The sequence below is a fragment of the Dermacentor andersoni genome, chromosome 10, assembly GCF_023375885.2.
Source record: "Dermacentor andersoni chromosome 10, qqDerAnde1_hic_scaffold, whole genome shotgun sequence".
Lineage (NCBI taxonomy): Eukaryota > Metazoa > Arthropoda > Arachnida > Ixodida > Ixodidae > Dermacentor > Dermacentor andersoni.
Window position 1 is genome coordinate 41891201 of NC_092823.1, and position 23851 is coordinate 41915051.

Below are 23851 nucleotides of genomic sequence, written 5' to 3' on the forward strand. Positions count from 1 at the left end.
CGCTGGCACGGGCTTCATCGCGGCCTTTTCTTTCTTTTATGCGAAGCATATTACTAGAGCTCAACCCAGCTCCTCAGGCGCGGCGGTGTCGCCTTCAATGACCTTTAGTGACCCCATGCTATACCACGTGACACCGTGACGTCACGACAGAGGAGAAACGGGGCTCCAACTCGCGTCGTCGCTCGCGGCGTCGCCTTCAAGGCTGACCACGTGACACCGTGACGTCACGACAGAGGAGAAACGGGGCTCCAACTCGCGCCGTCGCTCGCGGCGTCGCGGAGGTATATAAGCAGCTGCGCTTGTTTCTAGGTGGCTTTGGCTCAACTCTTGCAAGATGGGCTGGGTGGGAATCGAACCAGGGTCTCCGGAGTGTGAGACGGAGACGCTACCACTGAGCCACGAGTACGATGCTTCAAAGCGGTACAAAAGCGCCTCTAGTGAATGCGGTGTTGCCTTAGAAACGAGCTGTTTCTAGCGTGCGTCGCTTGCTCAGGCGCACATTTCGTTGCCGCGCCGAACGCTGCGTTGCTCGACGCTCACCGCGTCCAATGCGGGGCGCGTAGTCGCTGCGCCGTAGCCCATTGTCTTACACCCGTTGGCGGGTCGACGGGAACGCTATCGCGTTCCACTCTTGAAGGCGAAGCAGAGTAACGCATGAGTTGTTTCTTCGTCTAGCCGAACCAAATATAGCCAAGCAACAGCAGTTCACCAGGCTAAACAGTGGTTCAACAACTAAAATAAAGGCTAGTATGCTTCGCATCCTGGGCTTAACCTTAGCTAAGCCACAGCCATTTTTTTTTTTATGGTGACGCCAAGAATCGACGTGAAGCGTGCTCTATTCTGTTCCCAATCTTTCGGTGGTACCGCAGCTCGGATAATCACGTTTGTCCGTATAGCAGCAAACGAAACAAGGCTTTATTGATCAGAATGAAGAGAACTCGTAATTGTCTTAGCATTGGCGCCCGCGCAGCGGGGAGGCAGGTAGCGTTTTCTAATAGGGTGGGGAGATCAGCGTCACTGACAAACAATTTTCGTTTTCGTTCAGGGCTGCCCACAGACAAAATACTGCGTGCCATAGCACCTACGACGATTTTTGTGAAGTTGTTGTTGGGCAAGATATGAACGTCGGGGTTCTGTTTTGCAAATGCAATATTGCCGCTAAAATGGGTAATTAAAACTTTATTATAAAGATATTTTTTGTTACTTGTACGTGAGTCATATTTTCCACGATGCCGCATTTGTATTGGCTGCCAAGCCTTACAGTCTGACAGAAGATGTGCACATGGGCTTAGCCCACGTTATCAGTGCAGCACCGTGTGTTATTTGGCGCAGGAAAAACAGCGTGTATATTTGCTGCATTCGCGATCTCTGGGAAAGAAAGCGAAGGAGAGGTGGACCCGGGGAACGTGCGCAGAATCCAAGGCGGCTGTACTGGTGCTGAAACCCGGAAATTGTCGATGTCCTCGCCTTCCTCGACTACATCAGGGGGGGGGGGGGGGGGGGAGTGACAGAAGACCTATGGGACCCGGGTGCCAGACGACCTAGCTACGCCACTGATCATGAGCGCTGTCTTCCCGCGCATTCAGTACTGGAAGTCGCGTAATCTCAAGTTTCAGAGACGTGTTGAAATTACAGGCAGACGAAACATTCGCTCCCCACTACCAGCGCTTTTCACGATGTCGTGGTCCCACTGCGGCGATACCATCAACTCAGAAAGCAGAGTGGATGCAAAAGCGTAGCATGACTTCGGTTCGTATTGCCAATGTAAAGATATCGTCGGCACAGCATGAAACCATAACTTTCGTCGCCGACTCACAAATTCGGGAAAATTTTTTTTTCTTATTCAAGTTTGCTTTTTTCCGATGGCCCGGAAATTTGGACAACGTTGCGGCTCCTTCCGTGCAAGAAAAATTTTGAAGAAAGCTTTATTTCTCCATCTGAAAGTAAATGTGTAGTCGTCGGGCGGCCCTGATAGCATGCCTAATGCTTTCTTGGGACGCTACGCTGAGCTCTTCTCTGCAATGCAATTTCTGTAAGGCCACACACGTCAGCGAACTCACCGCAATTTCCTTCTTTCCTTCCCTCCTCTCTCTCCCTCCCTATTATCTTTGTTTTCCCCCTTTCCCATTCCCCTGGTGTAGGGTAGCCAACCGGACGTTATTCTGGCTAACCTCCCTGCCTTCGACTTATCTCTTTCCCTCCTCCTTACATTCCCACTGCTATTTTTTGTTTTTCTTTGAAAGCTTTACTCGGTGACTGGTATCTGGCTCAAATGGTTGCAATCCGCAAGAAAGGAGACTGATTGCTCAAAGAAAATTATCGATCCATTTCTTTAACTTCAACTTGCTCCAAATTATTAGAACATGACATCATACACTTCGGTGCATATTTTCTTGAAAACAATAATTTGCTGTCAGCGTTTCAACGTAGTTTTCGAAAACTTTTGCCGACAGTCACGCAGTTTGCGTCTGCCGATCATGAAATTGCCTCAGCTCTTGACGTGGGCGGTCAGATTGATCCAGCTTTTCTCGATTTCAGTAAAGCTTTTGACTGCGTGCCACTCAACAAACACTAAAAAAAAAGCTGCAATGTTTTGGATTACCTGCTTTGATAACTGATTCGATAAAATCTTATTCATCGCACAGATCAGTTTGTTGAAGTACGCGACGGTTCTTCGAACTCGTTACCGGTTTCGTCCGGTGTTCCCCAGGGAAGTCGGAACACGAGTATAACGGCGCGTTTTGAGAACGGGACACAGAAAGAACGCACACTTTCGGCGACTGTCCTATGAACATTCTTTCTGTGTCCTGTCCTCAAAAGGTCCCGTTATAACCATGTTCCATCAAGCCAGCAACCAACTAACCTGTTGTTACTAAGTCTGTTAACACCAGGGAAGTGTTGCCGGCCCCAATCTTTTGTTTTTATGTACATTAAGGACAAAGATAGCTACACATTATTTATGACGACTGTATGCGCTAATTTCCGGACCACTGTTTACTTTTCACAGAAGTCCATTGTCCAGGTTATAAAGTTCAAGTTTAAATCGCAGCATTGCAGGTATAAGGGAATGGTGCAAGTCATGGTCCATGACGTTGAACTCTGAAAAGACAGCGCTGCTTCGTGTGACGAAAAAACAGCAAGCTTTGATTTTCTTTTACATTATTAGTGATGAGCCTGTTAAAGCATATAAATATCAGCACTTAGGTATCGCATTTACAAGTATGTCCTCATGGTCAAAGCACACTACAGACATGTGCTCATCAGCCTCTTTCAATCTAGGCTTTCTTAGGCACAAGTTCAGATTGGCGCCTGTGCGGCTGTTAAACTTTTCGCATAAAAGTCTTGCGTTTCACCAAAACTGGAGTATGGCATGCGACCCTTTTTACAAGAAATACTAAGACTTGAAATGGCTCAATGGCATGCCGTTAGTTTAATTTTTAGCAAATATAGAATAAGCGATTCAGCTTCTGCTCTCATGCTCCACATTACGAAGAAACGTGGATAGGTGAAAATTATTGTATTTGATTTGCCATGACTCTTTCATTATCCACACGTATGCTCAACCGTTCAAGACGCACACCTAATGTAATTCAACCGTTAAGTCGCGCACTTTTCAGAAATTCATTTTTTCCCTGTAATATAAGCGAGTGAAACTTTGTCCACCGATATCGTTTCATCAGATAGTTCAGTCGATTGCGAATGTGCCTTGTATTCCACATTTCCAACCTACAATCGTTTTCGCCATTTCCATCTTACTTTTATGAGAACAGGTGTCAGTATACCGAAATGTTTAAGCTTTCTTTCTGCTACTAATCGCCAAGTTGTTTATTGGTTGTTTTGTAGCATTTCTGCTATTACTTTGACGTCGCCTTCATGATCGTAAAAACCTTTTCCTTGCAGCACCTTTTACCATGTGTACTCCCGGATTAATTGAACTAATACGTAAAAAATTCCACCTGCTTGGTCCAACGTGACCGCACTATAAACAAACGAAGAAATAAAATCTATAGGTGGCTGTACTTACTAGCGTAAGCGGTCGAATTTCGGAATAACAAAGCATATCGACAAGTTGACCGACTTCGTTATAGCAAGGTTTAACTGCATATTTCAACGAAGTGAAATTAAGGAGAGGCTGCGGAGCTACAGCCGTTAAACCACGAGTAAGGAATGCATTTATGAAAAACAATGAGAAATAAATGCACATCCTGTCTACTTGACAAGGGACCCCGTGTTTATTCATCTAAAACCTGTAAAATCTCGAAAGTTGCCGCCGAAGATAGCAACGAAGTCCACGTCCCAGCCACACACATGATGTGCATGTCTTCGAAGCGCCGTTCAAAGGCTGTCCTACAGAGCCTGAAATATAAAAGCGACAGAAAAGTAAGCTCGAGAAGAACAATTAACAGAAAGAAAAAGCGAGCGACAAATATGCCAGTAGAAATGGCGCGACGCCGTTCAGAGTAAGGCTGGCTGATAATACTTCGCGACATATTAAAAGCGCGAAAGGGACCGTAAGGTCACGTGGCCAGCTGCTTCGCGTCCTGACCGTCTTCCCCGCTATTGGTATATCCACAATATCATGGATCATATAATCTATAAAATGCATAGAAACTGACACGGCATCTCATTGCAACTGAGGTGTTTAGGCCGAAATCACGACAGGCTGCAATATATGGCCTTGAATGGACTGTCAACCGCAAGTTTATAATGAAGGCTGACGTAGCGTGGCCTTCATTGCGACGCCCGTATGGTGTGACGCCACACGTCACACCATACGGGCGTCGCAGCGGTGAACCAAACCGGCAACATTTAGCTGAGCAGCTGAACACTACAGCCGTCGAGGTTACTGTGGCAGGTATTGAAGAGCATTGAAACGCAGCGGAGTGCGACAGGCAATGGGCGGAAGGCAAGATGGGGTGAAGGAAAGGTGACGTAGCTTCGACAACTACTTGCAACGCAGAACTAGCATCCGCGTAAGTAACCAGGTGTGCACTTTTTGCAACTAAAATTTACGTGGTTGCATCGTCGTGCACGCGTGAGTGACAAAGCGTTCAACGTAAGTTTATAATTGCCAGGCTGCAAGAGAGAAAAAAAAAACGTCCAAGGTAGGGAACGACGTAATGTACCCGGTATTACGTGTTCGCGAAGAGGCAGCGACAAATTAAACTATCCGTGATGTGGCTTAGGGGCTCTATCGTCCTAAACTAGAGGGTAAGGTGCAGCCAGTCCCATCGGCCACTGTATACGGAGAAAGGAAAAAATACATGCGCCTGTCCATGCCGAAACGAGCGTCAGAGGACCTCACTTGGCTGGCAATTAACTAGAGAACCTCCACTACGGCTTTCTCAGACGCTCTCTTGATGTCGGGCGTTACACCTAACCAGTTCGTTGAAATCATGTATAGGGTCGCTGTGGCAGATGTGCCGCATCCCACAGCATCCCTCAAGCACGGAACCCCTTGGTCGGTTACACGTCGCTATGAAACGTCGCTTTCTGCAGTCAGAAACGACCACGCGCCCAACGTCAACTCTCTGGAGCGGATGCCCGAAACTTTCACTCGAGACACTCACTGTTGACCGATCCCTGTCTGGATCCTCTTCCGACGCAGAAGAGTCGTCTATTGGGTCCGAGCCAGCGCACACGTCGGAGACGTCTGCAACAGGGTCGGCAGTTTCGGCGGACTGCGCCCCATCACTTCCGCCGACGTCCATCGGGGTTGGTGGTTCCTGGCTCGTAGGTGGTTGCGTCGCCTCCGACTGATCGGGGTTCGTCTCTGATTGGGCAGGCTTAGTCTTTCTCGGGGCAGGCGCTTCCGGTGGCAGGAAGCAGTCGTCGTCGTCGCCTTCCGGACTCGTCGCATCGGAACTAGTTCGTTGTGCTTCCGTTTCTCCCGCAGCAGCGGCACCCGTTTTTGACGAAGACGTCCCGAGAGCTCCAGTGGCTCGAGAAGCTGGCCTACGTGACAATGACTTGACTTTTTTAGCAGCCGTAGAGCTGGTGCTCATTTCATCATCGGCTGAATAATCTCCCACGCTTCCAGAAGACAGCGTTGCCGCGGACAGACGCGGGTGCGTGCCGGCCTGAGTCGCAGTGGCGCTCTTGCTCGCCGCCTTCTCAGGGGGAGAAGTCAGCTGATGACCTTCGGTAGACAGCGTCAACGCAGTTGTCTCCGTCGAGGGGCTACTGCAGGAAGATCCACTGCTACTTGATACCCTGGGATCGCGTTGCACTTCCTCGCCTTCACGGACGTCGGAGGTGGCATCCATTTCTTCCTCGGGCATTGGCTGTTCCACCTTGGGCCGTTTCGTGCTTCCCTGCTGCGAAGACGGACTATCACGACCTCTTTCCAGGCATTCGTCGCAGACGCCGCACTTGCAGGAGCCTCCGCCGGAGTCCATGGTTGTCTAAGTTCCCGAAGCGCTTCTCGGCTCGGAAGGAGGATCGCTGCAACCGGCTACCCGCACTGCCACGCTTCGTTTGGTGCGACCGCCTCAAGGCCTTTGCATTATGAGACAAACTGCGTGTGACGTCATGTATATAAGAAGCGAACAGCGCACGACATCTGCGTGTTGATCGCGGCATAGGTGGTGCGTGTGCTGAGGACACCAGATAAAATAAAGCAGCGCTTGGCTGCCGCCACACCCTTTATCGAAGCACGATAAAGTGTCGCTCGGGTAAATACAAGCTCATGCCGTAGTTCAATCGCACGTTCTGATTTGAAAGTGCCGGATTTCAGCACGGTCTGTGTAGTCACGTTTAATGTGTGGGCAGTGACATTTGATTTTGGCAGCGCAATGTATGTATGTATGTATGTATGTATGTATGTATGTATGTATGTATGTATGTATGTATGTATGTATGTATGTATGCATGCATGCATGCATGTATGTATGTATGTATGTATGTATGTATGTATGTATGTGGGCACGCATATATATGTAGGGCGTGTGCGTGTGTGTGTGCGCGCGCGCCAATTGCTGATCACTAGCGAAGGATGTTCAATGTTGATGGGAGGATTCGCCCCCTGATCTGCCTTTAGGTGCAGCTTGTGCCCAACTCCGATGCCGACTACTCACATACGTGTAAAACGCAGAAATGCTTTTCTGACATAATCCCTCTGCCGATTTTAATCAAACTTGTTGTATTTTACATACAAGGTTAAAGGGGCCCTGAGCTAGTCTTTTAGGTGGTGTTGCCTGAACCACTTCTTATCGAAGTCGAGAAATCCATCTTAAGTTACATTAGACTGTTTCGGAAATACCTCGCCGGAAAAAGTTTTTCAATGCGCTCAGCAGAAGCGGAGTTATTGGCAATCAAACATAGCATTCGCGGCGCTTCCGCTCTTTCTTCAATGATTTCCACAGCGAAGACTACGGCGGGAGCGGAGTGTTCCCCACAACGCTCCGCCTACTGAACTTCACCGTGGCGCGCAGTTCGAATTTGGTTTTGGATGTTCAAGTAGACGCCACTACTTCCGGTTTTTTGGCGCCTACGACGTGCCAAACGTTAGCGGTTGTCCTCGGCGGACCGCAGTGGGCTCAGCCAGTGGACTGGTAGCGGCACCCCGCGGCCGCGGCGGTCCCTACGCTACGTATCTACGTGCGCTACGTAGCAGACCGTAGCTACGTGCAAATGCGGCGTTTGATTTGTGCACGGCGAGGCTAGAGTGCGCGCTTGCGCTCATGTGCTCCTGTCTGGCCGCGCTACGGGGTGCGGACCCGCTTTCGTCCTGCACCAGCTTGACCGGCAGATAGTAGCCACAACCAACTTGCGCATTTTGAAGCGTCACCAATCACTCAATACGAAGCGGAGTCTACCGAGGCGGCTAACCAGGAGTGAGCGCGCGTGTGGTCTTAGCTTTAGTTTCGCGTGGTTCAAAGCTGGTTGAGTGTGTTCAGAACTATAGTCGAAATTAGCGAGACCGAACGGCTACGATACCGATAAGCAGGGTGGCCAAACTTTATTTCCTACGCGGGCGGCCGTGGCCGAGCGTGAGCAGACGATAGTCAGCTTCTTCCGGAAGTACGTAATTATTGTTGAAACGATATTACGCAGGCGCCACCAGGAAGCCCGAGTCGCGCTAGCCGTAACTTTCCCTGATCTTGATCGAGTAAACACGCAGAAATACCCAAGAAATTGCACGGGGGGCATAGCCGCCATTGTAGCTCAATTGCTTGGATATTGAACACCCGATATATGGGAACTGAAAGGCATTGCGCATGCGTGGAAAAAAAAAACACTATGCCGCTGAGAGCTGTTGCTCGAAAGAAACTCGCTGGGCCAAATATTCATTCTCTCATGTTGATCAGCCCAACCTATGATAATATAACCTTAAGAAGCTTTAGGAAGTAATTAGCCCTCACAGTACCCGTACTGCAAGTCTCACTAAGGAATTTAATTTAAAAAAATTTAATTAGGTTTTCTCCGATGCCGAATGTGCTGATATATTGAATTGTACCTTTTTATCTGTTTGTACCGTGGAAAGTTACGCAACATGTTCTTTTTTTATACCCCCCTCCCCAAATGCCACCTATTGCATTGTCTGTCGGTGGTGCATTTTCTCACGTTAAAAATATCAAACTCTCCTCATCATCTACTATGATGATATTACCTCACAGTTCCAGAAAAATACTTATACGTACTTCTGCTATCTATCTATGTTTGTTATACTCGCAATATCTTGCTACTGCCAGCTTACTCAAGGAGTAGAAAGTGGGCAACGTCCTTCCAATCTACAAAGCCGGTAACAAAAACTCGCCATTAAAATACCGTCCAATTTCCCTAACCAGTGTTCCTTGCGAACTCATCGAATACCTCATTTACTCATATATCGCGAATTTTCTACACTCGATCCATTTCTTTAATCCTTCACAACGTGGTTTGCGCAAAGGTCTGTCATGCGAAACCCAATTGGCCACTTTCCTTCATGATTTACACGTTACGCAACGTACAGAGAGACGCTGTCTTCTTAGATTTTGTAAAGACATTCGACAAGATCGCACATTACAGTCTAATACTAAAACTTGGCTACCGAAACATAGATCCCAATACTCTTGAATGGTTTGAGGCATTCTTGGCTAACCATCTCTAAACAGTTCTTAATAACAAAACCTCTGATCTCCTCCCAGTAACCGCAGGTGTACCACAAGGACGCGTCCTTAGGGCCCTTTTATTCACGAGTTATATTAACCATTTGCCTTCAAGCATATCTACTAACATCCGTATGTTTGCTGACGAATGCGTCGTTTATCGCACTATTCATAACGCCCTCGACCAACAAGCTTTACAGACACATCTTAACCACGTGTTCTACTGGTGCAATCAGTGGCTAATGACGCCTAATTGTAATCAATCTAAATGTGTAACATTATCGTGCCGTTCTAGCCACCCTCTCTTCATTTTCAGTACCCAATTTCAGCTGTTCGCGTATAAAATCCGTTGACTCATTCATATACTTAGGTATAGCCTTATGCGGCGACCTGTCCTGGCGTACTCGTATTGCTAACATCATATCGTCTGCCAATGAAACAGTGGGATTCTTGAAACGCAACCTCCGCCCCCATGTCCCCATACATGTAAAAACCTCTAGCTTTTAAATCGCACGTCAGACCTAAGCTCTAACACGCATTCGCCATTTGAAGCCCACACCTGTCTTACCTCACCCCCTGCTCTGGAAGCAGCTCAAAGCCGTGCTGCTAGAGTCATCCATTCCACTTATCAATTTTACTTTAGCGTATCATCCTTAAAAGCAGAATCCGGCTTATCGAATCTCTATCTTCGTCGTCGCATTGCCCCCCTGTCCTTCTTCCAATTTTTTATCGTTCTCTCGGCCATCCACCTTACGTCGTGCCCCTCGCATGCGTATCCCATCACGTCAGCCACGAACTTCAAATGTCACGCCCACGAGCCCGCACCGTTACACTTTGCTCTTTTTTTTTCGCGCACAGCATCAGAATGGCACGGCCTTTCCCACCAAATTGCAGCAATCACTTGTCCAACGACGCACTTGAATGATGTAACCGATTTTTTTCCTTCAGAGTGACGTCATGTGGCTACATTGTGAAATCACTCCTTATGTAGTACACCTAAGAGGGGGATTTAAGGAAATAAAGTGATTTGGGCGATGGGACACAGTGCGGAAGCCTTGGATCAGGAACCCGGAAAGAGCATTATGTTCAAGTGCAATTAATTTCTTGGAGCCATACAGAAAAGCAACGATAACGTGGCTGGTCGCACTAGCCACGACCCCGTTACGAAAGGGTTGTGCACACACAAATTTGCATGCTTTTCACGCATACTAAGGCAAATGCGAAATGGAAGCCGGCCAATGGGGAAGGCAGACGGGCACGAGAGACATGCCGCCGTAAACGAGAAAGAGCCATGACGAAGAAAGAATGAACGCACACTGAGAGGCTTCGGCAAAGTTAAAAAAAAAGGAAAGTTTATTCGTAAAATAGCAATAAAACGTAGGCACGCTGCAAAAAGACAACAGAACTGCGGGATAAAAGCAGCTACAACGCACAAGCGGCTCGTTGCACTCCTGCAGGCGGGGCCACACCTAGGTCGACAGCAGCACCTACGGAGGCTGAAAGAAAAGAAGCGAGCGCTGGTGGTAAAGGAAAGCGACACCAGGCTAGTAAAGCAGCGGGTAATATGATAATGCGGCAATGAGGTTGCAGTGTTTATATATCGCCGAGAAAAAAAAAGGCAGACAAATCGACAAGCAATCCAGAAGTGAGGAAAAAAAGCCAGCGGTGGCAGTCATTTTCCCTAATGAGAGCGAGACACCGTCTATTGCAGATAAACAGGGCAGACAAATCGTGCGTGTGACCAGGTATGCCCCACAGTAGGATAGTTGACTGCTGAGCTCGACGGTTCGAATTCGACCCTCGTGTTCGATGGGGGCTAAATGAAACAACGCTCGGGTACTTAGGTTTGGGTGCACGTTAAAGAACCCTGGGTGGTCAAAAATTAATACGGAGTGCCCCACTATGACGAGATGCAACGTGTCGTGGTTTGGCCCCGAACACCCCAGAATTTTTTTTTTTTCGTGCTACTAAAGCTGGGGATTTGTAGCAGTGACGTGGTGCATGAAAGGCTGATCGGATCGATAGAGCCATCTGGTATCGTTTTTATGTCCGTTGCTTCTGTCAGGTCACTGCAAATAGAAAGCAATGCCAACTTGTACTACTTTCGATAATTCCGTAATAGGTTGATCGCTGGCAAACAAGTCCCGGGGGCACCATTCGGTAGCTATACGCTTGATTTCCGATTCCTTTAAGCCCTTCGCTATTGTGGTTCTCATATATTGTTTTGCAATGACTTCGTCGTGGCTGCCGCCTTGGAATACCAGCACGTCGAGAAGCTGCGCAAACAAGAAACATGATATCACGACAGCTGGAAAGGCGTACTGCGCAGAGCGACCAGACGATAACAGTGATGATCCAGTATAGCGACAGTCTTAAACAGCAAAACAATCTACGCGTGATGATAAGGCGTGCTGACGTCATCGTGGTTGCTAGGATTGCGTATTAGCACGGCGAGAAGCTCGGTCCGCGGTTGCTGTTCTAGACATGGTAAATTTGCACAGTATTTTAGAAATCTTTATTCGCGGCATTTTGAGCCAATCAAAGACCGTAGCAGCCCTCTTGACCAATCGGAGATGGCGAGATTGACAATATCGTGTAATGTGACAATATTCGGAATTGTATCCCATGGCTTCGCGTTCAAACTGTCGGCAAGATCGGCCACTCGACGCTGTGGGTGCCAAGAGATGAAGAACGGAAATAAATGTTGCAAAATGTAATCTACCGTAGTCGAAAACAGTTCCGAGTGTCAGTAATGTCTCAACACATGCAGAAACCACTAGCTCTTGGGGCTAAACTGCGAGAAACTTGAAACCTTTCAGAGATTGCAACAAAGGCAGGACCACGATAGCTAAGTGAAGGATACTTTGAAAGCCTAACACTCAAGGCTGAGCATGCGCAAACCAAGCTGAGCGCAAGTAGCGTTAAGATTCAGCCTACTTGGCAAGACATGCTCAGGAATGTTGAAGCGTATTGACCGATAGGCAAGACTTTATGTGAGCCCGTCTCTGTCTGTCACTACGTCTAAAGGCCAACTGCAACGAAATTTACTAAATTTGTTACAGGGGACAAGTATGTACTACAGAAGCAATTTTGGCTAACGTAAATCTGGTAATCTTTAAGTTCGCAATTGTTAGCAGCCTTCTAACAGCACCTAAGCAGACGACGCGTGCTCCTGGCGGTTGTCTCTATGACGCAAGTCCCAGCACTGTCTCCAAACCTTTTCAGCGCCCCGCGAGCAACGCGTTATCTCGGAGGTTATTCCCGAACAAAGTTAAAGGCTCACTGTCTCAGAGTCCTCGCTGGACGTATTGAACGGGACCTTTGGTACATCGACGCTGACCGTTGCCGTACCGCTGGTGCCGAGTCAGTCATGTGTCGTCACTACGGAGAATGTGGTGTCCATGCTCGTGAGCGATGCCTTGCTGAGTGTGGAGGACGTGTCCGAATCGTCCGAGCTGCCTTTGGGCACGTCGCCCACTCCAGCAGCACCCGAAGGTGAGGCCCCTTCGGGAGACAAGGACGAAGGCTCTTGCATGACTGCATCTGGGCGTAGTGGAAGCAAGGGATGCGCCTCGTCTGGGTCCGGTGCCTGTTCCGGCGTACTTTGCTCCTCCTGCTGCTGCTCCAGTCCCTGCTGCTGCTGCTGCTGCTGCTGCTGCTGCTGCTGCTCTCCCTCTTCTTCTTCCCCGCCACCTAGGCATGAGGGCAGCCGGGCGCGTAGCCCCTTTCGGCAATCTTCGCATCCCTTGCAGCAGCACAATCCGAGCATGTGCGACATGGTTGTGTCCGCTGCTGGTACTTGGAAACAGTCGTCGCAGGCAAAGGTTTAGCGTCTGCTCGAAGTACAGGGAAACACTCACGTCGCTGCCTGATAAACTGAGCTACAGGGGGGGGTCGAGCTGCTGACTTTATCGAACCTTTAATGTGCAGGGTCATTGCCCACATGTCTATCGCTGACTCGATGCCGCGATAAGTGCGGGGGCATGCGAGCCACGAGAAGGCATGCTCAGTGATGAGTCAAGCATGCTCACTGATTGCATGATGTTAATAGATTTACGCAATGATTACGTGATGACGGAACCAAGCTCAATGAAGCCTTGGCTAGGCACCATGTCAAGAGCTTTCGGTTGTTTCAGAGCCCCCTAGCAGTGCCACAATTGCTGTGCAAAGTACCTTTAAAGCTCAAATACACTTTCCTTAAAGCGAAATTTTCTTGACCTCTTGCTGGACTGCTGCTTCTGCTTGCTACCTTGCACGCCGCGTAGGGGGTCGTTGAGAGTTCACGGCAGGCGTGCGGGAGACGAGATAGGCGACGTCAACGACGTTTTGGTAGAGCAGGGCTGCCAGAATAGAGAGTTCTAGATTAGGGGGACGCAAGCGTTGGGGGCCTCTAGCGCTTTGAGGCCTCAACGCTTGCGTCCCCCTAATCTAAAGCTCTCTAATGTCCTATGACGCATCCTGGGGGAAGCCGAAATGCCCTCTGGACGCCGGAATCAGGCGTGACTCCCCGCAAGAGCATTGCAGCAGCTGCAGCGCTTGTCTCCGTGCTCACGCACGACAGCAGCGACCGTCCAGGGAAGAGGCAAAACGTTAAAGAGGAACTTGAGAGAGAGAAGGCAAGAAATGAACACAACCGGACCCCGTCTCGACGCAGTCAGGAAACGGTTGATTAACTTTACCCCTCTACGCTCGTGGCAGTTCACCTAACGTGATACGGGGAGAAAGAAAAGTGCGTCGTCAGAAAGCACTGTTCATTTGGAATCTCTTCAGTTAAAGCAATGAGTGAACAACTGCCACGTCTCTCTGTGTTCTGTGTGCTACGTGGACAAACACAAGCGGTGCGGGCAAGACAACGTGTAATATGAAATCACGATGGTCGTGTGCCGTCAACGTCACCGCAAAACACCGTCAATGAACGCAAACAGCACAGAAACCTTCGCTTACGTGGATTCCCACAGTGTGGGATTTGCATATTTTTTTTTTTAGTTCTTGGTTCTTTTCTTTTTCCATCAACCCGCCGCGTTGGCATAGTTGTTTTACATTGCGCAGCTGAGCAAGAATGCATGTGTTCGATCCCGGCTGCGGTGGCTGTATTTTCTCTCTCTCCCTTCTCTCTATTTCCCTTCTCCCTTTCCCCAGCGTAGGGTAGCCAACCGGACTCTTGGTTCGTTAACATCCCTGTCTTCCTTATCTCTCTCTCTCTCGATGTGGGCATGCAAAAACGCTCGCGTACAATGCTTTACGTCCAGGCTTAAGAAACCCACGTGGTCTAAATTATAGCAGAGCCGCTCCCGCTACGGCGTCATTCATGAATTATAACACACTGTGCCAGTTTCCAGGCGTTAAACACCACGAAGGAACGAATTATATTTTAACTGTCCTGCACTCCGCGACAACTTAATACATGCTCCATTACGCTCATCTCGCCGATTATTCAACTACCTCAGCATACAGCGTTTGCGTGGTTCTTCTAACGGCTTCAATAAATCCTTCCTTCCCACCGCCGTACAACAATGGAACAATCTTCCCGACAATATTGTTACCGAGTCCAATTCCTCTATATTCCGGCAGCTTTCAACCGTCCACTTCAACATGCAATAACCACTTCCCCGCAATCCTCTCCCAGCTATCCGTGCTGCTGGTACTACTGCGTCGTCGTTTTCTTCTTTTGCGACTTTATTCTTTTTTTGCATTGTATTGTTTGCCTGAAGTTTCCTGCCCACATTGTTATTCTCCATTTTTCTTCTACTTTCTATGCGTATTTTTTTATGCATGACCTTCTTACAACGATGCATCCCCACCTTATGTAATGTCCCTCCTGGGATCTTTAACATAACAATAAATGATAATGATGATAATTTATATCATTTTATTTTTTTATATCCCTGCAGCGTGTAAACAGATTACTTTCATGCCTCAATCCCGGTTGTGGCAATTTTTCGGAGTCCCCCACTACGGCACGCCTCATAATCATAAAGTGGTTTTGGCACGTAAAGCCCTATAATTTAATTTTAACATTTATTCGCCTTTTTCATCTTGTTTGTTTTTTGGGTCACGTGAATTTGTTTCCGTCGTGTCATTCGGTTTATTCTGTGAACTGCTCTTGTTGCTTTTCTTAGGCAGTCTATCACGATAGTCGATCCTTTCAGTAGCCAACCTTCCCATTTTTATGTTTTCGCAGCTATCAGTGATGGTACGTATGCTTGACGCGATCAGTAATATGAACTTTAATGTTAGTCTAATCAGTCAAAAGAAATTATGGGCTTTTACATGCTAAAACCACGATCTCATTATGAGGCACGCCGTAGTGGGGGACTCCGGAAACTTTAATCACCCGGGCTCCTTCAACATGCACCTAAATCTAAGCACACAGGTGTTCTCGCCCCCATCGAAATGCGGCTGCCGTGGCCGGGATTTGATCCTGCTACCTTGTGCTTAGCAACCCAACACCATAGACACTAAGCAAACATGGCGGGTCAATCTCATCAGACTATTGCGCTAAACGCAGCCGCAGGAAACTGTGCAGGTTTCGACCATTTCATGTGACGAAGCAACACGCTACCCAGCTCGCTAGATAGGAAACTCTCCTGCGCCGTGCTTGAAACACGAATGACACGACTAAAGATGGGACGCGTAAGGACACTGTCACAGCGAGCGCAAGTCGATAACGCGTCACGTGACGACGTATCAAGGTTCCATACGAGTGAAACGTGACTTTCATTTTCGTCAGATAGCGTGCCAACGGTAAGACATATCAGCCTTCGAACCGCCCAGAAAAGCTTAAAAGCGCTGAAGCCATCGAAACTTCGCTCTTGTTCTCAAGTGGCGGCTCCACGGTTGGCACTGCCAGAAGCTCTTAAGTTTCGACTGCCAGTCCTCGGAGATCGAATGGCAACCCACGTCTACTAGCAGCAAGCGCAATGTCCGACAGCGAAGGAATTGGTGAGCGGTCGCCCAAGGACCAGCAGCCGGCGTCCGAAGATGGACAACCTCCGCCAAGCGACGAGTCGCACGGTGACCAACCGTCTCCGGGCCCTGCTTCGCCTACCGGCGGCGGCTCGCCGAAGACCACCTCGTCGAGCAGCTTAACCACGCCGCAAAGCATATCGCTCCCTGGGGAGCTGTCTCCGACGAGTGGCGACACGTCGTCCTCCAAGAGTGGCGACAAGACCCGCGAGGCGTCGCCGACCAGCCAGGGGAGCATCAGCCCGAGGAGCCCGGCCAGCAAGCGTCAGCGACGTAGCAGCGTCAGCTTCGTCAAGACTCCCACCGTTCACCCAATACCACCCAGAAGCCGGAGCGCTCCTGTCTCCCCGCCCGGGTGTCTGGCCGCGGTGGAAAGCGCGGTGGAGCTTATCGGCGCCAAGATGAAGAAGCTCGTGAAGGGCAAGGTCCAAACGCCTCCCCTGAACTCGTGGATGAAGGAGGTGCCGACCAGGCGCTATCGTTGCGCTTGCGGCAGACTCTACAACTGGGCCCCTAGCGCAGCCGGCCAGGCTGGGCCCAGCAAGGCGGTGCCCGAAGGCAAGTGCGATAAGTGTGACAACTCGGGTCCTATGGCGCCGCTCGCGGATCCAGAAGACCTCACCGAGTTGGAGCTGGAAGAAACTGCCGTTCAACAGCCGCAAGTCTCCATCGTGGTGCACCCTCCCACAGATGAACCTATGCTCGAGGAGCCTTCGGCAGAGGAGCCTCAACCCGAAGAGCCTCCGTCCGAAATGCCTATGCTCGAGGAGCCTCAGCCAAAAGTAACTTCGTCAGAAGAGCCTATGCTCGAGGAGCCTCAGCGTGAAGACCCTCCGTCAGAAATGCCTGAGGACCCACCTGAGCCGCCCTGTGACGAAGAGGCCTAAGAGAGCCCCGCCTGACAGCCAGCCAAAGCACCGACAGAGGCGTGCAAAGACCATGTCTTCAATTAAATTTTAATCATGGCGAGCAGAAGAGGAGTGAACGAGGCCCATTTCAAAAAAAAAAAATTTTGCATGTAGGTGAAGGCTAAAAGAGTGTGGTGCCGAATAATATGGATTTAAGCCTTTCGGTCCCTATTTTGTGTACTCCTCAACCTCCTCCCCCTCCTCGAGTTTCATTTTCATTTCATGTGCGCCCTATCCTTCATCATGACCCCCAAGTATCCTTCATCCACACTTCTCTATGTACGCGGCTTTGCCAAACATTTCCGTTTTATTGCACGTGCGATCATTTCTCATATGCAAGATTGTCTTCAGCGATCTTAAGCTTCATTTCCGCATTTAGTGTGCTCTCGTCATGCGTGACCGTTTTTCTAAAATGCCATTTACTGTTCAGCACCTTGTTGTCAGTTTCATCGATACCAAAGTTTTTGCACGTCACCGCTTCTTTAGAAATGTCCCCGCACTGAAGATTTTGTAACCTTTATTGAGAGGATAATAAATGCTTGGTGTGAAACGCGTGACTTTTCGTTTGTTAATCTGTGTTGTTTACGACACCTGCGCGCATACGTTGTAGAAATTAGGGCTTGGTAGCCTTGATGCTAGAATTGAGCAGTGAACCATACAGCCACTGCAAAATTGTACTCCGTTGGAGCAACTTGAAAGGGAACCAAAATAATTGCTGTCTGAGCGCTGTAGTGGCCAAACACACTTTGTACACCCAAAAGCGTTTAATGCCACTAAACGTTCTCGGGAGCGCTACCCTCTGCATGTTAAAATGTCCCGTTTGAATTCACACATCACGAGCAATTATTTCTATAAAGCAAGTTCGGTGTTCGCGTCCATGTTGCTCACGACTATACAGTAGGATACTCTAATAGGCGAACAGTATGTGTTTTTTTTTTTCATGAATCCCCTTGCACGTTCCTGGACAAAAGGGGAACGCAAACGTATATCACCACCCTGTTCGCAGAGTTGTCGGGCTCTGCGCACTATTTAACGTCTACATCGACAACCCATCCACCGTCCTTATCACTTCGGTTTATCGCCGTCCGCGTACCCTATTTCGACTACCCAGTTTAGAATGCTTGTTGGCTTCGTTTGCATGAAGCAGACGCGAGCGGTTCGTGTTTGAACTCTGACTGACCGAACCTAATGTGACCGCATTCATATCAACTCGCTTCTGACGGGTGTGGACAAAGGTGGCGCGCAGCGTCGATCCGAGACATCAATTCTTTCGAAAAGGGGCTTCCGCCGCCGCCTGCGAAAGCTCTATTTAATAGCTGTTATCGTTGCATGGATGAGGTTGCGCTGCACAGTGGTCCGGCTGAGTCGACCTCCCTCATGACGCTCGTCCAACCTACCCCGACTCGACACTAACCCTACATGACCCGATGGTGTTCACATGAAATGCACGAGTCGACTAGACCTGCTTGGCAATATAAATCGCGACAGTATAAGTGCCCTGGTTGGGTGTACTCTCGCTAAGGTCGATTCGCGTCGGTCCCGAAGCTTCGGGCGAAAAGCCGTCGCGAACCAGTTGTCAGTACCATCAGGAATCGTGGTTATGGAAGCTGCGTTTGAAGCGCGACAAGGTGAGGAGGGAACAAGCTCTTTTAATGTTTTAATTACGAAGATATTTATTTCTGATGACATGACATTTCTGATCATTTTTGTTTGGATGTGGAGATGACGTCGATGTCTGCGTCGAAAGAGATCAGCGGAGGAACGAAGGGACGAACAGGAGGAGCGCGAACTAGCCATTAATCTTATTTGGTAAAACCGTGCCCATACATTGAATGCTTGGATGAGCAGATCCAAAGAGAGCAAAGTGAACCAATATAAGTGACCCAAGGCGCTATCGCAAAGCCATGGCTGTGCGAATGCGTCTTCGCATTGAATATAAGCCTGTTTTCACTAACTAAAATTAGTTGCGAGTTCACCCCAACCCCCCCAATTCTGTTTTTTCCTACTTTTCTCCGCTAAACTTGTGCGCCGCAAACATTGGTAGTTCTGCACCGACTAGCCCAACAGTGTATACTTTGTTAAAGGAAAAAGTACGGCATTTCACTTTTTAATCTATAGCTCTCTTTCAGCGTCCGCTGCAGAACAAGAGGCGTTCATGCCACCATCAGTAGTCGCTATCACTGCCAGCATACGAGCATGCTCTAAGCATACTCTCTTATGCTTTAGTTGCCATGCCAAACGATCAGATACTCAACAGATTTTCCAATTCATGCTGGCAATTCAGACGCCGATTACCTTCGTCCACTGAAAAAGGATACAGCAAAATTAGTTCACCCGCTGTGGTTGCTCAGTGGTTCACCCGCCGTGGTTGCTAAGTGTTGCGCTGCTGAGCACGAGGTCGCGGGATCGAATCCCGGCCACGGCGGCCGCATTTCGGTGGGGGCGAAATGCGAAAACACCCGTGTACTTAGATTTAGGTGCACGTTAAAGAACACCAGGTGGTCAAAATTACCGGAGGCCTCCACTACGGCGTGCCTCATAATCAGAAAGTGGTTTTGGCACGTTAAAACCCATAATTAAATTATTAGTTAAAATTAGTTCATAACACATACACACACCGCGGCCGCTGATGCTCAATGTCGCATGTTCGCGCAGCCAAGAAAAACTTTCGCATACTGTAGTTACCACCACACCGAAAAGCTTCATACTGATTCCCCGACGAGCTTGTATGAACTAACGTGTAAAATTCACAGGGAAACACAAAAGAATCTGAAGACACCTAAGCCCTTCTTATGAGTTGTATATTCGAAAGCATTGATGTCCAATGGAACGGCGCTGAGCGGTCCTTCCAGTTTTGCGTACCATATAGCGGTACATGCTGCCCGAGCCAGCCAGCAGGAGCAGCACCCTGCGGTGCCAACACCCAACGCCGCATGCCACCGACGCGCCGATGCCGTTTCCCTCACGCATGACCTGGCGCGCTAGCGCGGCAGCAGGTGTCCCCTTTCGCCCGCACTGCCAACGCCTCCAAGATAGCACAAGGCCTGTGCACTTCTATCTATGACGTCATGCAACCTTGCCCGTCTGCCGTAGAATAATGCGGATGCTCCCGAGCAAGCCGCGGTGATTTTGACGTCATCACTTTCGTCACGCCGAGCTTGACAGTGGAAATTTCGGTCCAAGTCGCATGACGTCATAAATCAGAGCGCAAAGGCCTGCTATGGCTCTTCTCCGTGGAGGAGCGCTCGTGCCGAGAGCGAGGAGAAACCTGGTGCCACGGCAAAGCCCTCTCCCCCCATACAACACCCGGCGTTCTAGCGTGCCAGAGGGTGTTCCCTTTCGGCCGCTCTGCTACGTCGAGGTCCAGCTCGTGACGTAGCGTGGCAGCCAATGGCAATGCGAGTTTAGCTGCCGTTTCGCGGCTGCAGACGGCAGACGCCGGCTTTTTCGTTCAATGGGCCGTTCGACGCTTTCGCATCAAAACATCTACAAATCGTTCTGCAGCACGCGACGGCAACATGTTCAAGCAGCGCCGCGCCGGCTGACACAATCCAGACAGGAGGAAAGGCTATCCGCGCGCCCTTTCTTCCTCACCTGATCATACAAGCCAAATTTCTACGCACGTGCCTAGGCCTCCCTAAGTGTGCACTCACAGCAGCCACAATCGCCATGGCGCATGACCACCCTATAGCAACGTAGATTGCAGTCGACGCTATAACAGCGCACATTTGACATGTCGCAAGGGTACCTACCATTTCACCATCTTGCTTGCCTGCCGACAACTAGACTGCTTACGAGTTTTAGCCGTACCTTGGCTAAGCATCGCTACCATCGAATTACGTCCCAGCACCATGGCCTTCGTTGCCACTGCGGTCTCTGCATCCACTTCGAGTGTGTCTTACCATTCCAGGCATCATCGCTATGGAATGAAGGGCACACATGTGACCGCTTGCATGTCTACACTGATGGGTCGGTCGTGCGCAATTCAGTAGCTACTGTACTTGTCCGATAAAAATCTACAGTGATAAAAATTCAAGACGTGACATTCAACGACGGTTGTCAAACTTGCAGCTTTACGTGCAGCAGTTCAATTGATCGATCAGGAAACGCCCCAGAACTGGTTCATATTCTGCGATTTAAAGGCAGCCGCCACTCCAGAGTTCACTCTCGGCATTGTAACGCCGTGGACCGCACGAACGACTTGTCGCGGAGACAAGAGAAATTTGTCATCGGGCAGTTTAGAAAGGACGTGGCATCGTCTTTCAGTGGTTGTCAAGTCACTGTGGTATCCTTGGAAACGAGCAAGCAGACGCAGCCGCTCGATCTTCACATGACAGGGGTGATTGCGTCGCTATCCCGATTTCAGAATTAACCGACGCAGCGGGAAAGCTCCGTGCGCTTGATCAAGAGCTTACGTTGGCCCCAGGGAATTGGGCCGATATTACAAACAAGTGTCTTTGTTCTCTTGATTCTACCCTGAAGCTTCGCCTTCCGCGCGGCTTACCATGACGCGGGGTAACTCGCATTTGCCAGCTTGTGGTTTGAAGTAGTTTTTACTAATGCCTAATTCCTATCTCATCAGAATGGCCACAAGTCCAGAACGTGAGGTCTGTGGGTGCAAAGAGACCATAGCGCATATTCTGTGTCATTCTCGTCGTTTCACATGCACAGAGAAAAGTACTCAGCACCACGTTTGACAAGACTGACAACTGACTCCTTACGGAAGCCAGGGTTCTTGGGCCCTAGTCCCAGCCGACGCCCACCCTAACTGCTTTAAAAGCGCTGGTGTGCTTTTTAAAAAGAAGCAGGACTGATTGAAAAACTATAGTGCGTGCGAACTGATGCGCTCTTTATTCTTTAAAATAATGTTCTCTCGTTTTCTCACCTTTCTGCCCTCTTCCCCCTCTGAGAATTAGCTAACTGCCTTTAAACTCTTGTTTTCTTTCTTCTTATACTCCAAGCGCATTTGTCCACCCTCCTGTACACGGACGGTCATATACAATCCCTATAGGTTGGTCTATAAAGAATCCAAGAACTTATGTCCTAGAACGTTTTATAAACTATCGTATAGGAACTTTGTGGACACGCCCTGTTTCTCCACCACTGATCGGTATAACAGCTTAACTCCAGTCCTCGAGCTGGAAAATCGAGCAGCGAGCCTCTGATCCCAAACGGTCGTTGTTTTGACCAAAGGAACCATTTGTGAGCATCGCGCTGCGACGAACTTCGTCGTGCGACCTCCGCGATTTGCTTTTCTGAATGCGCCCTTTGCTGCTCGGGAGTATCTGCGAAGGTGCGCTTCGTTTGCGCACGGTAACGCTGATTATCCGGCGAAGGACGCTTACAGATGTCTATTTCCAGGGTCTCAAGTTGAGGCAACTGCTAGCCTCGGTTAACCGATAGGCTCCACAAGCATTCCTGTACCACGGCACCTGCATGGTGCACTTCGGAGCTATATTGATTCATTTAATCTCTTTCACCGCATGCTCGAGGACGATCTGTGCAGACGAAATACAAAACTAAACGTTCCCGGAAACAAAACAAAACGTATAGAAATATCGGAGCGAGTCTCTCATTGGCGAGTTTGGGCCTCTCCTGACATAGCTTAAGAGAGAGAAGGACCAGATATATTGCACTTCTCGCTCAGAACGTGCCTACAGGCACGTTTGGCCGTACAAAGTTTTATTGTGCGTTCTTTGCCAAAACCTACCTGAACATGGAGCTTTCTGATTCCGTGCGCGCAGTCACATCTGAATTTTGAGTATGCCTGAGCTTGTGGTTTCCGAGACCTGCTATATGTTGCGCTGATGCGTCAGCTGGCCCGACAAAGGTAAGCTGTTTCCCGAAACAGACAGACAGACAGACAGACAGACAGACAGACAGACAGACAGACAGACAGACAGACAGACAGACAGACAGACAGACAGACAGACAAATACATGATAGATAGATAGATAGATAGATAGATAGATAGATAGATAGATAGATAGATAGATAGATAGATAGATAGATAGATAGATAGATAGATAGATAGATAGATAGATAGATAGATAGATAGATAGATAGATAGATAGATAGATAGATAGATAGATAGATAGATAGATAGATAGATAGATAGATAGATTTTATAGTAGTCGTTATGATGTCCACTTTTGACTGACCATCTGTAGACGAAGGCGAGGAGGATTTAGGCTTATAGGGCTAAGGGCTACGAATTTAGATGACGCCCTTAAGCCTTGCCTGGTCGATAAAGGCTAAGATGGTGTCCAGGACAATGTCGGTTTCGTACGACGGTCACTTAGCGTGACGCCACTGGTCGAGAATGTCAGGTCGAATTCGAAGAGGCAGGATCTCGATAATCATAAACCTCAGTTGAGCGGTGACTGCCCGTTTGCAGCGATTTTTGCATGACATGTAGTATTGCGATGGTTGCGGTGTCTGTGTATCGCGTTTAATAGCCGAAAACAAAATACAGTCGTCGTACATTTATGTTTTGCTTGACCGTAGACAACGATGCAGGCTACTGGACAGCAGTACCAGACAGTAGCAATTATCATAACGGCATAACTCGCGAATGACCATGAGGTAGAACAAGTCGTGCGGATCTCTAATGGATGCTCATCCAATGACAGGATCTCATAATTCTATCGAATTATAGACATTCGAAGGAAGCCTGTGCTTCTGTGGATTTTTCTAGCTGTTAGTTAGAAGAAGCTTTACACTTGTTCTTGATTTGATTGTTCATTTGTGGTTTTCCCCCGTTAGCTCCTCCTTCCCTAATATTTCTCGCCCTGCCGGCCAGTTAGTTATTGGTTATATGTTTTGTTTCTTTCAGATTTATTTGCTGATTTATTGATTTCAGTTCAGATTTCCTATCCTGACTTTTTT

General features: G+C 48.8%; 2 protein-coding genes across 3 annotated transcripts; both read right to left on the minus strand.

The window, feature by feature from the left end:
• Positions 1-4208: 4208 nt before the first annotated feature.
• On the minus strand, positions 4209-6494 carry LOC129388250 (uncharacterized). The gene is made up of 2 exons (XM_055078391.2): positions 5571-6494; positions 4209-4356 (listed from the first exon to the last, which is right to left on the minus strand). Exons 1-2 carry the CDS (start codon positions 6396-6398, stop codon positions 4348-4350), a joined length of 837 nt encoding a protein of 278 aa, XP_054934366.1. The 5' UTR covers positions 6399-6494; the 3' UTR covers positions 4209-4347.
• Positions 6495-10420: 3926 nt separating this feature from the next.
• On the minus strand, positions 10421-13046 carry LOC129388251 (uncharacterized). Of its 2 annotated transcripts, none has more exons than XR_008615270.2 (2): positions 12373-13043; positions 10421-10585 (listed from the first exon to the last, which is right to left on the minus strand). XR_008615270.2 is itself a non-coding variant. In XM_055078392.2 (2 exons), exon 1 carries the CDS (start codon positions 12865-12867, stop codon positions 12454-12456), a length of 414 nt encoding a protein of 137 aa, XP_054934367.2. In that variant the 5' UTR covers positions 12868-13046; the 3' UTR covers positions 10421-10585; positions 12441-12453. The 2 variants fall into 2 exon arrangements, 1 of the variants encoding a protein (XP_054934367.2); XM_055078392.2 differs by having other exon boundaries at positions 12441-13046.
• Between the last annotated feature and the right edge of the window lie 10805 nt (positions 13047-23851).

Coding starts and splice junctions, on each gene's coding strand:
- LOC129388250 (XM_055078391.2), bottom strand. CDS start 6,398: ATGGACTCCGGCGGAGGCTCCTGCAAGTGCGGCGTCTGCGACGAATGC.
- LOC129388251 (XM_055078392.2), bottom strand. CDS start 12,867: ATGTCGCACATGCTCGGATTGTGCTGCTGCAAGGGATGCGAAGATTGC.